The sequence below is a fragment of the Geotrypetes seraphini genome, chromosome 2 (genome assembly GCF_902459505.1).
Source record: "Geotrypetes seraphini chromosome 2, aGeoSer1.1, whole genome shotgun sequence".
NCBI lineage: Eukaryota > Metazoa > Chordata > Amphibia > Gymnophiona > Dermophiidae > Geotrypetes > Geotrypetes seraphini.
The window spans coordinates 491,937,710-491,953,981 of NC_047085.1; the positions used below are offsets into that span (position 1 = coordinate 491,937,710).

Here is a 16,272-nt window from a genome sequence, read left to right on the forward strand (position 1 = left end):
ATGCTCAAAATGCATGCTTTTGTTCAAACCCCCCCCCAAAAAAACCTATTATAATTCATGTGAATCTTGTTATATTTTTGTTTTAATATCAAATTTTATCATGAGCCACAGCCAGAAACACATGCCTGAGATATGATTTTCACAGTACCAGCACCTCCAGAGCAGTCGAAGATTTTTGGTCGCAAAAAGCCAGCACTACGCTTGGGGAATCACATGGCGATAAGAGAATCGCCTGGAGTGCTCCTTGGAATACTAATGAGCCCATTTTACTACCATTTTAATATTAATGACCTTGTTGCACTACATTTGCATGGCAGTGTTAGAAATGGCTAGACAGAAAGCTCGGAATAGACCGTGGTGAGCCGTTTTGATAATCGGCCACTAAAATGCATGCATGCTAAACCGGCTGGAACAGGTTTAGCAACCATCGTTAAGGGCACAGTAAGTTTTGAGAATCTGCCTCGGAAATTGTGGCATTCCAGTTAAACTTCACCCTTGTACAGAACTGGAGGGCGGCCAATTTAACATTGATTTTGCAATAGGACTCCAAAGGCGATCCAAGTAATTACAGACTAATTATGAGCCTGATCTCACTGTCAGAATAGCAGAAGCTACGGCTAAGAAAGACCACAGCTTGTGGCTAAAACAGGGCTTACTGAAGAAAACAGTACAAAAGGAAGTGGGAAGGGACAATGCGCACTCCACTGAAGAAAACTGATGTAAAACCAACTTGTTTATTTCATAAAAGGACACGGGCAGAAGTTGTGGACCCGACACAGCACTGTGTTTCGGCGTCTGAGGAACGCCTGCATCAGGGGTCATTGTGACCTATCTGTTCACAGATGACAGCTCTGGGATAAAACAAAGCTCGGTCCAACTAACATGCTAGAATAACCAAAAACACTGAAAAGCCAGAATACATTTAGAAAAGGGACGAAAGGACGCATTTAACTAATGAATCCATTACATTCTGTAGATGGGCTGGAGTAAGTCTTTAACAGAGATTTCGGCAGTTGGAACCCAAGCACAGTACCGGGTAAAGCTTTGGATTCTTGCCCAGAAATAGCTAAGAAGAAAAAAAATTTAAATTGAATCAGGTTGGGCAGACTGGATGGACCATTCGGGTCTTTATCTGCCGTCATCTACTATGTTACTAATTCTTTAAAAGTGTTACTAATTCTTTAAAAGTATTTTACTGTGTTATATTATTATGTATTTATTGCATTTCTTCAATAAAATGTTATTAAAAAAAAAAAGTGTGAGGGTGTACTGCCGGTATTTGGATTTTCACACTCTTCAGTTTTATTTAACATTTGTTACAGCGCTTAAATTGCTAGACAAGCTAAGCATTTATAATACCATACACTCCTCCCCCCATGAAAACAGACCAAACCCTATGCGCGTGCACACGCCAGCAACACTGTCTTTACCCCCTCCTCCTCCCCCCAGGCTCGAGCTCCAGAGCCGGCCCACCCTCCCCTAGAACCGCTGGCGCTGACACTCTGATCGTCCTCTTAACTCCCCCGGGGGTCACCCGCCGCGTGCAAGTAGGACAGCCACACCTCCCCGTGCCAGCGCGCGCCGCGTGCGGACGACGGAACCCCCTCACGCCCCCTTCGTCTGCGAGATAGCGTGCAGCACGTGCACTTCCGGGTCCGCGAGCGTAGGGGGGCAGTCGCGCCGCGAGCTCCGTCGAGACTGTGATGCTTGGCGAGCGAATGCTGCCTGTTTGAATGAAAACCTGCAAAAAAAAAAAAAAAAGGAAAGAGCGCGCAAAAAGCAACCAGACGAACAACCGAAAGGAGCCGTCGGACATGAATGTGACGTTAAAGCACTGGAAAGAAGCTGCTTCATTGATTTTAACGGCAGGACGTACAGGTACCGCCCATGCAGTGTTAAACCACAACCCTGCGGCCAACTGGGAGAAGCCAAGTAGGCAAACCTGGCTGCCCAAAAGCGCTTTCGACTACGAAGTGCTCTTACTTCAGCGCAGCTCGAAAAGCGGCTTCATGCCCAATACCTATGTCTTTCCTGGGGGCCTTGTAGAAGACTCAGATTTTTCCAGCGAATGGCTGGACGTTTTCAAATTGCACGAGCCAAAGCCAGCCTTTGGGCTCCATTCTGTTAAGCAGAATCCCAGTACCAGACCTCCACTGTTCTTAACAGACAGAACCGAGTTTGGCTCCCCGATTCCTGGAGAGGTGGCATTCCGCATCTGTGCCATTAGAGAAACTTTTGAAGAATCGGGGATTCTGTTGGTTGTTCCAAACAGTTGTGACGTAAATTCCAGTCAGCACGTCACAGAGGCAGTGGTTCACGATCAAAAAGAACTGGCCAAATGGAGGCTGAAGGTCCAAAGCAACCCTGCACATTTTATTAATTTGTGCACAGAGCTAGGATGTATGCCTAATATTTGGGCACTACACGAATGGGGGAACTGGTTGACACCTATCTTATCTGAAAAGGTAAACCAACGACGCTACGACACTGCCTTCTTTATTTGCAGCTTAGAAGACAAACCATATACGGTTGAGGATCAGAAAGAAGTTGTTCTTTGCAAGTGGTTAGCGCCCCCAGAAGCGATTGAGCTGTCCAAAGCCCGGAAGCTACGACTTGGGCCACCTCAATTCTACGAGATTAGCCGAATGTGCAATTTTCCTTCCCTGAGAGAGCTGCACAAGTTTAGCTTTTACCGTGCCTTAGAAGGATGCGAATGCTGGTTGGGTGTTATCCTGATCACAGCGAATGGTCATATAGCGTGCTTACCAGGTGATGAGCTGTATCCTGAAAACCCAGACTGGGCAGGTGCTAAGAAACCATCAATTCCAATTACAGATAAAAAGAGAGAGGACCTTAGGAAGAAAAACAGTAAGCTTCATAGAATTGAGTATAGAGATGACCTTTTTTCCATATATGTGAACATTGAGCCAAAGTACAAACATGTTTATCCTATTTTAATGGACTCGGAAGATACCTTGGATTACAACAGTCGGTTGTAATTGTCATTTTGGTACTTAATTTGAATTGATGTAATTAATCGTCAAGAGATCCTACCATCAATCCTTGAAAATAGAGAAGTTACTAGTTTACAGGGTTTTGATGAGATTTTTAAGAGCAAAAACGTGCTGTGAAACTGCGGAAGTACTGTGACAGATTATGCAATAATCCATTTAGTTTGGTAATAAAATCTATTTTATAAAATGAACAAAAATATCTCATACAGCTGTGTAGTTTTTTATGAAGGATGGGGCTATGGCAAGAAGTGCTGGATCTGTGCTAGGAGCTGAAGGAGAAAGAATGCTGGAGATAGAAGCCGACCAAATTTTGGATTCAACACTGAAACCGGGTTTGAGTTTCAGCCAAAAATGCCTGTGAATTTTAGGCTGAAACCCTGAAATTCACTCTCCCCCTTCACACACCCCCATTCACACTTCTAGGCTGAAACCCTGAAACTCCCTCCCCCTCCCCACCACACCTGTAGGCCCTTCCTGGTGGCCTAGTAGTGTTCTCGGGGATAGGAACTAGTTCTGCTCGATTTGAATCAATTCACTTTGGTGAATCGATTCATTCTCTGAAAAAAAAATCAGATTCACCGATTCAGTAACTGACACCCCCACCCCCTCCAGAGAGACCTGACATATTGGTCCCCAAGAGCCACAGACAGGTCAGGTTTTCAAGATAACCACAATGAATATGTAGGAGATGGATTTGCATGCACTGCCTCCTTGAGATGCAAATCTATCTCGTGCATATTTATTGTGGATATCCTGAAAACCTGACTTGCCTGTGGCTCTAGAGGACCGGAATTTCTTACCCCTGCTGTGGACCATCCCAAAAATGACTGATGGGTTGTGCACGCCTACCAGCAGGTGGAGACTTGCGAATTCTGATTCTTGAGTGAGCCAATAAGAACTCTGTATAGCCTCTGCTAGAATCAGTATTCTCAATTTCCAGCAGGTGGGTTGGATTGATTTCACTCGATATACCTCTTGAGCAAATGTATTAAACGGTTTACAAAAAAAAAAAGATAATTTAAAAATAACAGTTTCAATAAATCTGTCTCACAATAAATACAACAACATGTACCTACTTAGTATAATCCAAAGAAGTCTACAATTACATAGACATTATTACTTAGTTAAGATCAATAATATTATTGAAATAGAATTGATTTCAATTGTTTATGAAATGCATAGTATGAAAAACCTTCATAAAACCCAGATAACAGTATTCCAGAGAAACGGTCCAACATAAGAGAACACTCTCTTCCTGGTTGATTCAAGTCTAATTTCTCTTGGACCAAGTACTCTGAATTGACCTTTTTGTGACAATCTCAGAGATCTTTCTGGTTGATAACAAGAATCCCTGAGGTACTCATGACATAACAGATCCTTTTGTTGATAATTCACTATTTCAACATACAGAACTTGAATGATTAGAAAAATAAGAAACAAACTATTGTAATGCTATAGAACTCAGGCCCATCTCTTTAAGTGTCTATAACAATTTGAAGTGAGAGACCGTATCAAAAGCTCCTGTCAAATCGAGTTGTATCCATAGAACATTGAACCAAGATTCTGCTTTACACAAGATTTCATCTACTAAGTCTAACAAAGACTCTGTATTATGGCGGCTAGAAATGAAGTAGCCTATGATTTTCCCCAAAATCTAACTGGCCCAAAACAACCTTTTCCAAGATCTTTGTTAAAAGGGACAAATTAGAAATAGGTTGAAACCCATTATATACATCGCTGTTGGATTTATTCTTTTTACTAATAGGAGTGGTAATGGCTTCCTTAAGACTATTCGGAACCATTCCTAAGATCAAAGATGAATTTACTATATGGCATATAAAGGGAGCCAATTCCTTCCTATTAGAAAAAAAAAGAATTTGAAAAGGAACAGAGTCCAACTGAACTGACGATGAGTTAATCAAAGTTACTGTCTACTCAATTTCTGATACACTTTTAAAATGATCCTGAGAATTACTTTCATCTACCAGATTCATTGTACTAAACTCCTCTGAAGATTTAGATTTTTCAAGAAAGAAGAAACCGTACTTTCAAAAAATCTTTTAAAAAAACCATCTGCTATCAAACCATTTCCTATAATTAACACATTTTTTTTTTAAGAAACATTTGGCCAAATCATAATAAGCAAGTTTAAACAAATGAGGATTATTACCTACTTCATCCAATTTCCTGTTAATATATTCGCTCTTACTCTTCAAAACTTCACTATAATAAAGTTTACTTTGTGATTGAACGCAAATCCTCAGTTGTCTCAATTGTCCTTGTAAAAGAGACAACCCTGAATGAAATCAACTATTTCTAGGTTTGCCACTGATAATAATCCACTTATTGTCAAGAATGACAGATTAGGGTCTTACCATTGTAGTCTGGGTTCTGTTAGGATACATAGGAATCCATACTTGAGCTGTTGATTCCTATTTCCCAGGAGCAGCAGAAGAATATCCCTTTAAGAACTTGAGAACTCCTCCCTTTCTGCAGTGAAGCACACTCCTCAGTTGGTACCAAAGCAATCAGACTTCACTGAAACATAAGAGGAAAGGCATGGGGAACTTCTCCGACAAGAAACATTCTGCTCTGTTCTGAAACTTAGAAAATAGAACATCAATAAACATTTAACAAGTAAACAGAGAACAACAAGCACTCTCATGAGTAACTCAGATCCAACCTGCTAAGGTAACAAGCAGGTGCTATGGGACCCTCCCAGGAGGAAAGATAAAGGGAAACCCCCAAAACCTGAAAAACATCCTTTCTTTATCTTAGGTAAAATAGCAGAGGTCCCGAGATGGACACTGGCAATGTCCAAGGCAGAAATCAGGTGAATAAAAACAAGTCCTGACATGGAGGGCAGTATGGACTCCTGTGTATCCTAACAGAACCCAGATTACTGAGGTAAAAACCTAATCTGTAGACCTGTTGCGGATACACAGGAGTCCATACTTGAGTTGACGTACCAAAGCAGTGCCATTCATCTAGGGAGGGACAGATGAGCCTGCCCGCAGTACCGAGAACCCAAAGGTAGCATCTCTTGAGCCACCACATCCACTCTAGAATTTTGTAAAAGTGTGAAGAGTAGTCAAAGTAGCAGCTCTGCAGATTTCATCAGGCTAAATGGCCTGGGATTCTGCCCAGGTCGCTACACATCTAGTGGAATGTGCTGCCAGGGAAAGAGGCAGCTATTTCCCGGCGGAAATATAGAAAGAGGAAATCGCCATACGGATCTATCTTTCAATGGTTGCCTTGCAAGTTGGCCTGCCCTGTCTCGAGGGACTGGTCAGTACAAACAGATGATCAGATGGGGTCATTAGTCCTCTGCAGCTTGCGCAGAAGTTTATCTTGTTTGGTCGAACCCATAGGCTGAAAGTCAGGTAGACGAAGCTCCTTATTAATATAGAGGCGGAAACTACCTTCAGAAGACAGGAAGGAACCATGTGCAGCAAAACACCCAACTCCGTGAAACAGACATGGTTCCCTGTGGGAGAGAACCTTCAATTCAGAGATCTATCTTGCCAACACTATGGCAACCAAAAACACTGTCTTTATTGTTAAGTCTAGCAGGGTAGCCTCCGAAAGAGGCTTGTAAGGAGCACAGGCCAGGCCCTTCAAGACCACATTGAGGTCCCAAGACAGGAACAGTCTGCGCAACGGGGGTCTCAGCTTCAAAAACCAAGTGATGGGGTGAAAAGCCAAAAACCAAAGGCAACTCTGAGCCTGAAAACACAAGAAACCTAGCTATCTGCACTTTGAGGGACAAACCTTTTTGAGGTCAGCCTGCAGTAAAACAAGAATCACTAGAGCTCTCTCTGGTTCCACCTGCTTCTTGGCACATCATAACTGGAAGGTCTTCCAGGTCTTAGCAAAAGCCGCAACAGTCGCTGGCTTCTTGGCCCCAAAGAGAGTTGTAACCACAACTTCCGAGCAACCCTTCTGAATCAAGGCCGCTCGCTCAAGAGCCATGCCATAAGACCAAAATGTTCTGGCTTCTCCATCGGAACCAGGGCTTGACTGAGAAGCCCCAGATGAACAGGCGACTTCAGTGCCTCTCTATAGATGCATCAGGTCCACGTACCAAGATCTTCGGGGCCAATCCGGCACCACTGAGATCACGAGACCCTGATGGGCGGTTATCCTGCGGATGATCCAACCCACCATGGCTCACAGTGGAAACAGAGAAGCAGATCTGTGGGCCAAGGTTGGACCAGGGCATCCAGCCCTGTGCTTCCTTACTCGACTAAGCGACTGTAGAAGTGGACTGCTTTTGCATTCTTGGCCGTGGTCATGAGATCCATTCCCGGTTTGCTCCAAGTCTGGACTATGAGGGGGAACCATCCTTTGATACAAGAGACCATACTCTGAGGTCCAGTGTCTGCCAGCTGAGAAAGTCAGCTTGGAAGTTTTCTACTCCTGACACGGACACTGAGAGGGCCCGCAAGTGAAATTCTGCCCACTGGAACAGCATCCAAGCCTCCATGTGAAGGGTTGCGCTTCTGATGCCGTCTGTTTACGCAAGCCACTGCAGTGGCGTCTGAAAATACCCTGACTGCTTTCCCTATCAAGAAAGACTGTAACAATGAATATGTATGAGATGGATTTGCATGCACTACCTCCTTGAGATGTAAATCTATCTCATGCATATTTATTGTGGATATCCTGAAAACCTGATCTGGCTCCGGCTCTCAAGGACCGGAATTGCCTACCCCTGATCTAGGTAGATTGTTCCAAACTCACAATGCAAAAATTCCTTCCCTAGGTTAATTTTGTTATATTCTAGATCAGGGGTCTCAAAGTCCCTCCTTGAGGGCTGCAATCCAGTCGGGTTTTCAGGATTTCCCCAATGAATATGCATGATATTTATGTGCATGCACTGCTTTCAATTCATATTCATTGGGGAAATCCTGAAAACCCGACTGGATTACAGCCCTCAAGGAGGGACTTTGAGATCCCTGTTCTAGATGCTACAACTTCTGCTTCAGCAGGAAGGGAAACAGAATGGAGACTTGAAAACCTGACCTGGCTCCGGCTCTCGAGGTTCGGAATTGCCTACCCCTGACCTAGATCAAATAATTCAGTTGAGGCATGGATGGCATTACCACTTTCATTCCCTATTTTGCTGTGACCACCCGACTATTTGGCATCTGACGCTCTCAAAAGTGAGCAGGCATTTTTTGAAAGCAGAATTGAACAATTTAAAAGGAAAAAGAAATAAGTGCATCGAACGTATTGTTAAAAATTTGCACAAAAACAACCTGTTCATTTTCTTCATGGTATTGCTTACAGTTTGTCATGAATTATCTGGAATAAACTACCCGAGTTCATCTGTCACGCCCCCTTCCCTTGCCTTGTTTAAAAGCAGACTGAAAATTCACCTTTTTGATTTAGCCTTCAGTCCATAACCCTACTCCTCTGCCTACTCCTCACTACCCTAGCAAGCCAATTTCATCCCCCCTAACTGTAACCCCTGCCCTTTCGTACTCCGATTCTTCCCTCTCTCCTTAAAGAATGACATGGTGACGGTTTCCTGCGGTTATCGGTAGGGATGGTGACAAAATTCTGTCACCGTATCATTCTCTATGTCCAGAACCGAACATATTATTCCACTGAAGGTCTCTCCAGTGACCCAGACGAGGCAATCTCTTTATTTTTCTGCTGGTTACGACTCTGGCTACCACTTTTTGTCATAGTAACATAGTAGATGACGGCAGATAAAGACCCGAATGGTCCATCCAGTCTGCCCAACCTGATTCAATTTAAAATTTTTTTTTTTTTTTTTTCTTCTTAGCTATTTCTGGGCGAGAATCCAAAGCTTTACCCGGTACTGTGCTTGGGTTCCAACTGCCGAAATCTCTGTTAAGACTTACTCCAGCCCATCTACACCCTCCCAGCCATTGAAGCCCTCCCCTGCCCATCCTCCTCCAAACGGCCATACACAGACACAGACCGTACAAGTCTGCCCAGTAACTGGCCTAGTTCAATCTTTAATATTATTTTCTGATTCTAAATCTTCTGTGTTCATCCCACGCTTCTTTGAACTCAGTCACAGTTTTACTCTCCACCACCTCTCTCGGGAGCGCATTCCAGGCATCCACCACCCTCTCCGTAAAGTAGAATTTCCTAACATTGCCCCTGAATCTACCAATGTCACACTGTTCTGCTACCTTGTGATCACTAGACATGTAGCACTATACTCTTTGGTGCACATTGGATTTTTACCCATCTTTCCACCATGCAATGCAGTCATAAATTTCTGCACCCCCCAAATTTCCTTCCTTAGGAAAACTATTTGCTTTCCTGCTTTAAAAAACAACAACAACCCATAATGCATTTTCCTAAACTGGAAAACTCCTGTTCACTGGTAAAATGCCTCACTGGACTCAGCCTTTATTGGGTACAAGTCATCTTTTCCTCTTGAGACAGGAGGATACTGTTTCCAAATGACATACAGAAATAATGTCTGGAAGCTCGACATTAACTATTTCCGTGTCTACTGTTCTAGTAGTGGCAGTTTAATTAATATCTTCTGTGTTTGTTAGGGCTATTGTACTATGAACAAAATGTTTTAAATGTTATATTAGTATTGAAATGAGCTATTTAATACCATCCTCTCATACATCACTAGGTTTGTTGTGGGTTTTTTTTTGTTTTTTACCAAGGGGCTGATTCAAGAAATGGCTTTATAGCAGGGGTGCCCACACTTTTTGGGCTTGCGAGCTGCTTTTAAAATGACCAAGTCAAAATGATCTACCAACAATAAAATTTAAAAAAACACAAAGCACCCTGTACGCAGAGAAAATGTTAATTATCATTTATATTCCGGGGTTTTTTCAAAGAGGTCAAGGCAGATGACTTTAAAATATGCAATGTCACCTCAGTAACAACTATACAAAAATAGACAAATATATCCCCTCCCTTTTTACAAAACTGCGCTGAATGCCCGACGCTGCTCTCGACGCTCATAGGCTCCCTGCGCTAAAAACTGCTATTGCGGTTTAGTAAAAGGGGGCCATAGCACAAAATATAGACAGCAGATATAAATTCTCAAAACGGACACATTTTGATCACTAAATTGAAAATAAAATCATTTTTCCTATCTTTGTTGTCTGGTGATTTCATGAGTCTCTGGTTGCACTTTCTTCTTTTGACTGCATCCAATATTTCTTCCCTTCTTTCAGCCTCCTGTATGCTTCCTCTCCTCCAGACCTCATTCCCTCCCCCAACTTTTTCTTCCTCTCTTTGCACCCCTCCACTTCTTTCTTCCTGCCTCCCTGCTCCCCTTTATTTCTGTCTGTCTTTCTCTCTCCATGCCCCCTTTCTTTCTTTGTCTTTCTTTCTCCCTGCCCTCCCCCAAGCCACCACCACCAAGTTGCGAGCTCTCCCTGCTTCCCAATGTAGAAGCGCCGGGCCGACCAGCCTTCCCCTCGACATCAATTCTGACATTGGAGAGGAAGTTCCGGGCCAGCCAGGCAGCGTCGGAGAGGGAAGGCTGGTCGGCCCGGTGCTTCTGTTTACGGCGTCAAGAAGCAGGTAAAACACAAAGGCAACGCGAGTCTATCATGGAGCCTGGGATGGGCTCGACGATCAATTTGCGTTGCCTTCACGATCTACTGGTCGATCACAATCGACCTTTTGGGCACCCCTGCTTTATAGAATACTAGCTTAGTGCATAAGAACATAAGTGATGCCGCTGCTGGGTCAGACCAGTGGTCCATTGTGCCCTGCAGTTTGCTCACGCGGCGGCCCTTTTGGTCAAAGACCAGTGCCCTAACTGAGACTAGCCTTACCGGCGTACGTCCTTGTTCAGTAGGAACTTGTCTAACTTTGTCTTGAATCCCTGGAGGGTGTTTTCCCTTATGATAGCCTCCGGGAGAGCGTTCCAGTTTTCCACCACTCTCTGGGTGAAGAACTTCCTTACGTTTGTATGGAATCTATTCCCTTTCAGCTTTAAAGAATGCCCTCTCATTCTCCCTACTTTGGAGAGGGTGAACAACCTGTCCTTATCTACTAAGTCTATCCCCTTCAGTATCTTGAATGTTTCGATCATGTCCCCTCTCAATTTCCTCTGTTCGAAGGAGAAGAGGCCTAGTTTCTCTAATCTGTCACTATACGGCAGCTCCTCCAACCCCTTAACCATCTTAGTCGCTCTTCTCTGGACCCTTTCGAGTATTACTGTGTCCTTCTTCATATACGGTGACCAGTGCTGGACGCAGTACTCCAGGTGAGGGTGCACCATGGCCCGGTACAGCGGCATGATAACCTTCTACGACCTGTTCGTGATCCCCTTCTTAATCATTCCTATCATTCTGTTTGCCCTTTTCACCGCCGCTGCACATTGGACGGCTTCATTGACTTGTCGATCAGAACTCCCAAGTCCCTTTCTTGGGAGGTCTCTCCAAGTACCGCCCCGGATATCCTGTACTCTTGCCTGAGAATTTTCTTACCGACATGCATTACTTTACATTTATCCACGTTGAATCTCATCTGCCATGTCGATGCCTATTCCTCGAGCCTGGTTTTGTCACGTTGTAGATCTTCGCAATCCCCCTGCGCCTTCACTACTCTGAATAACTTTGTGTCGTCCGCAAATTTAATCACCTCGCTTGTCATACCTATGTCCAGATCATTTATAAAGATGTTGAAGAGTATGGGTCCAAGCACTGAGCCCTGCGGCACCCCACTGGTGACGCTCTTCCAGTCTGAGTATTGCTCATTCACCCCCACTCTCAGTTTCCTATGTTCCAGCCAGTTTTTAATCCACATGAGTATTTCTCCCTCGATTCCATGGCTCGCAATTTTCCAAAGTAGTCGTTCATGCGGAACCTTGTCGAACGCCTTCTGAAAGTCCAGATATACAATGTCAACCGGGTCTCCCTTATCTATCTGCCTGTTTACTCCCTCGAAGAAGTGCAGCAAGTTCATCAAAGATCTGCCTTTGCTGAAACCGTGCTGGCTGGTCCTCATCAGACCGTGTCTGTCAAGATGATCAGTGATGCGGTCCTTTATCAGCGCCTCTACCATCTTTCCCGGTACCGAGGTCAGACTCACCGGTCTGTAGTTTCCCGGATCTCCCCTCGAACCTATTTTGAAGATCGGCGTAACATTCGCCACCTTCCAGTCCTCCGGAATCTTTCCCGTTTTGATCGACAGATTGGCTATTAGTTTAAGTAGTTCAGCTATGGTCCCTTTCAGTTCCTTGATGACCCTCGGATGGATGCCACCCGGTCCCGGGGATTTATCGCTCTTAAGCCTATCAATCTGCCTGTATACCTCTTCTAGGCTGACCGTCAACCCTGTCAGTTTCCTGTTTTTGCACATTTCACATCTAACCTTGGGAACGAGGGGGTGCTCAAAAGTTTCAGCCCAATACACTCCAGAAGAGAAAGAAAGAAATCAGCTTGGATCTCAGAAGAAACCAGAAAACTAGCAGAGCAAAGAAGACAAGCAAAACTTTCTGGCGATAAAGAAAAAGTATCACAAATGAACCGAGTGTTTCAGCATCAAATCCGGCAAGACAAAGAACAATATCTAAAGGATATTTGTCAGAAAATTGAATCAGAACATATGAGAGGTTAGCGTATCGGAGACATTAAGAGATTGCAGCAGAAATTCCAGCCTTGACTGGAGATGCTATTGTTATTGAATGATCCATAAAGCATTAAAAGAGATGGAAAGAATATATGGAAAAATTTATACAAAAAAGGCAATGAGGATAACATCGGGGATATTGAATTGGAAACTGACGCCAAAGATGAGCTAGACATTTTAAAAGAAGTCATAGCAGCAATTAAGGATTTATCACAAAACAAGTTACCTGGTATTGGCGGTATTCCAATTAAATTAATCAAAGGCTCAGAAGGTGCTATCATGGCCCTCACTTGACTCTCAACAGATTCGAAAGGAAAAAATATGGCCATACCTTCCTTTTCTATGTCAAACATTGCAATGATAATCTTCCTTAGACTGTAGCTCAAAGGATGGCAATAAAGAATGGGAAAAGGCCTGGGAAGATGACAATGCCTGAAATAATCCACCAGCAGAACATGCTTCCTCTTTAGAAAGGATTCACAGTGTCTGGAACAAGAACAGCAACAGCTGCAGGGACTGGGAGCATGCCTTTTGCCACTGACCTGTTGCCTATGGGTACACCCGGAGGGGGGGGGGAGGGGAGTATGAGGGGGCAACAGGGGGTGGAGAGGCACCGGCGCTCCTGCAAAGTCAGCACCTAGGGCAGTTCTGACCCTCTACCTCCCCTTACTATACCACTGAAGGAACTGTTTAAATTTTTTTTGCATCAGGGTAATTTATTTATTTTATTTATTAATTAGGCATTTATATACTGCCTATCAAGATTATCTAAGGTGTTTACAATCAGGTACTCGAGTATTTTCCCTGTCTGTTCAGGTGAGCTCACAATGTATCTAACGTACCTGGGGCGATGGAGGATTGAGTGACTTTGCCCAGGGTCACAAGGAGCAGTGTGGGGTTTGAACTAGGCCACTCCTTCATCAGTGTTTATCGGTTAAAACGTAAAATCTGAAGCCTGAGTAACAATGTATATAATCAAAACACAAAATTATAAAATATAATAAAGATAATTAGATCACTATTCAAAGCAATTTAACTGGCCTAACTGGCTATTTTGAGGGCATTCTGGGTGCAGAGTCAGCACTTGGCCAGCTCAGTGCCGAAATTCCACTGTTATCCAGCCAAGGTAACTGTACAAATAGGACCACATAAAAGTCAGTCCTAACTTTATGTAGTTCACCCTAGCCAGTTAGGTGCTGATCATTACACTTAGCTGGCTAATGTTTTTGCCGGCTCCGTAAACCCAGACATTCCATGCCAGAGCCCAGACTTGGCCTAGCATTGATTTTCTGGGGATAACGGCACCGGATGAATATCGGGCCCAATATTTGAAAGATCTAATTAGGTTTAAGGAGTGGAGTAATGGTCTAGTGGTTAGATTATTATTATTTGTATGTAAATTGTATTGCACTTTTTGTTGGCATTAAATACTAAATAAAGTAAAAAAAAAAAAAAAAAAGAACAGCTGCCTCAGCACCCTGAGGCTGTGAGTTTGATTCCCACTGCAGCTCCTTGCGATTCTGGCCAAGTCACTTAACACTTTGTTGCTCCGTGTAAACTGCTTTGATTGTGTAAACCGCACAGAAAAAGCAGTATACCTTTACCTTTAACTCGTGCCTGTTCAATAATCCCCAGACAAATCATTTCATCCCCCCATGCCTTGGTGTAACAATTGTTAATTGGATAATGATGATATTAACGTAGCTTTGCACAGACAACCAGATGCTCTTGGCTGGATTTGGTGCTCTAAACAGAGGACTTCTTCCCAAGGACCTAGAAACTTGTGTTACTATCATTAACACTCTTTCTTCTTACTTTCATTTGGAACCATCTACACACTGTTCAGCCTCCCATCTGTATTTGGTTTTGAAGTATTAAAGTTGTAAATCAGTGGTCTCAATCTCGCGGCCCGGGGGCCACATGCGGCCCGCCAGTTACTATTTTGAGGCCCTCGGTATGTTTATCATAATCACAAAACTAAAATAAAACAGTTTCTTGATCACATGTCTCTTTAGCTATAAATTACAATATCATTATTAAGACTTAGCCAAAAGGAAAGATTTATAAACTATAAAGAGTTTTACCTCATGCAGAATCGTCATTTCTTTAATAAGACATTAACTATTTTTTTCTGAGGCCCTCCAAGTACCTAAAATCCAAAATGTGGCCCTGCAAAGGGTTTGAGTTTGAGACCACTGTTGTAAAATGTGTTGGGATCTTGATTGAAGGAAAGGTGCTACATTACCCCCCAAATAATTACTCTTTCTTCATCTCAGATGGGGAGAGGATGGGCGATGTGGTGGAGAGAGGGTGTGATGAACAAAGGAGAGGGGAGTGGGGAAAAAGCAACCCCTGCCAAACAGCCCCACACCGGAGAGGCACGGGAGAGCGCCAGAGCGAGGCCAAGCTCCTAAATCATTGCCTTTCTGCAGATTTCGATTTCTGCTGGGAAATTCTTCACCTATGGCCTGCCATATGCACAAGATCCTAAACAAATCCAGGCCTTTCCTCTGGTATCTGTCATCCTGAGTCAGCATTGATTTAGGGCATGTGGAACAGCATGCCGAGCAACTCGGAATAAGCAGAAATAATGGACGTAGTTCTGCTAAAGAAGCCCACTGCCACATTCTCTGCTTCTGAGCAGAGTCAGCTGTGTGCCCCCCCTCCCACTTTCCCACCCATTATACTTCATCAACTAGGGGAGCAGCCAAGAAGACCATAATCCCCCCTTCCTCTCTCCCCCCCCCCTCCGCTGAAATGTTTGCTAACCAAAGCAAGAAAGTCAGAGGTTAAGCTGCTGACTCAGCACCCTGAGGTTGAGAGTTTGATCCCAGCCTGCTCCCTGTGACTCTGGGTAAGTCACTTAACCCCTCCATTGCCTCAGAGTTAGCTTGTCAGCCTACCAGGACAGATAGGGAAACTACTTAAAGGGAAAGAGAATAAGACTTGTATATTGCCTTTTTGTGGTTACACGTTGAAAGCGGTTTAGATGTATTTTGTACCTGGGGCAATGGAGAATTAAGAGACTTGCCCAGGGTCCCAAGGAGCAGCGCTGGGCCTTGATCCCTCAACATCTGGGTACAGAGGCAGCAGATCTACCACTAGGCCACTCCTACTGATTACTACACTATTTGCATGGCATAGGAGCTGGATGGCGGCATTTTGTCTTGATTCGAGATGTTTAATCTGGGCTCTGCTAAATCATCTTTCCCCACCATCTTCTGGAGAAGACTAACTCAACCCTTCTGGCCCTTTCCTACTCAGATTCTGCCAGTGTTCTGCTGACAGAAACCACTTAACGTACATTCGAAGGGGTGCACAGGATTGTATCAGTTGAAACCTGTCTCCCATGATTAGCTGGCTGCAGGAACAGCCACAAGATCCAAATCTTCCCACAGAATTCAGTGTCTCTGTCAGTTTGCTGTGGGAGACTCAGAAGTGAGGGGTCAGCACTGGTGGCGATGGCTGCCCTATGAGGCTGGCTCAAGGGACTGTGGCACCCTGAGCCAACTTTTGCTTTGGCACCCTCCCCCATGATCTAGTAGCTCCCCCTTTCACCTCAAGTCTCCCCCCTCCAATGCCAGTGATAAAGGGCGCCAAAATCCTGAATCTCAATTCAGCATCTCTCCTTTCCCACCTGCAGAGGAGAGGGAAGAGAGAAGGA

General features: G+C 44.1%; 2 protein-coding genes across 2 annotated transcripts in view; one reads left to right on the plus strand and one right to left on the minus strand.

The window, feature by feature from the left end:
- LOC117354408 (D-threo-3-hydroxyaspartate dehydratase-like) overlaps positions 1–16,272 on the minus strand; it is a 221,318-nt gene that overhangs the window by 146,367 nt on the left and 58,679 nt on the right. The window lies entirely within an intron of this gene.
- Positions 1,485–3,605, plus strand: LOC117354407 (nucleoside diphosphate-linked moiety X motif 19-like). The gene has a single exon (XM_033931892.1). It carries the CDS (start codon positions 1,734–1,736, stop codon positions 2,997–2,999), a length of 1,266 nt encoding a protein of 421 aa, XP_033787783.1. The 5' UTR covers positions 1,485–1,733; the 3' UTR covers positions 3,000–3,605.

What these genes read in the sequence shown, in the direction of transcription:
- LOC117354407 (XM_033931892.1), top strand. Translation starts at nt 1,734, where the DNA reads ATGAAAACCTGCAAAAAAAAAAAAAAAAGGAAAGAGCGCGCAAAAAGC.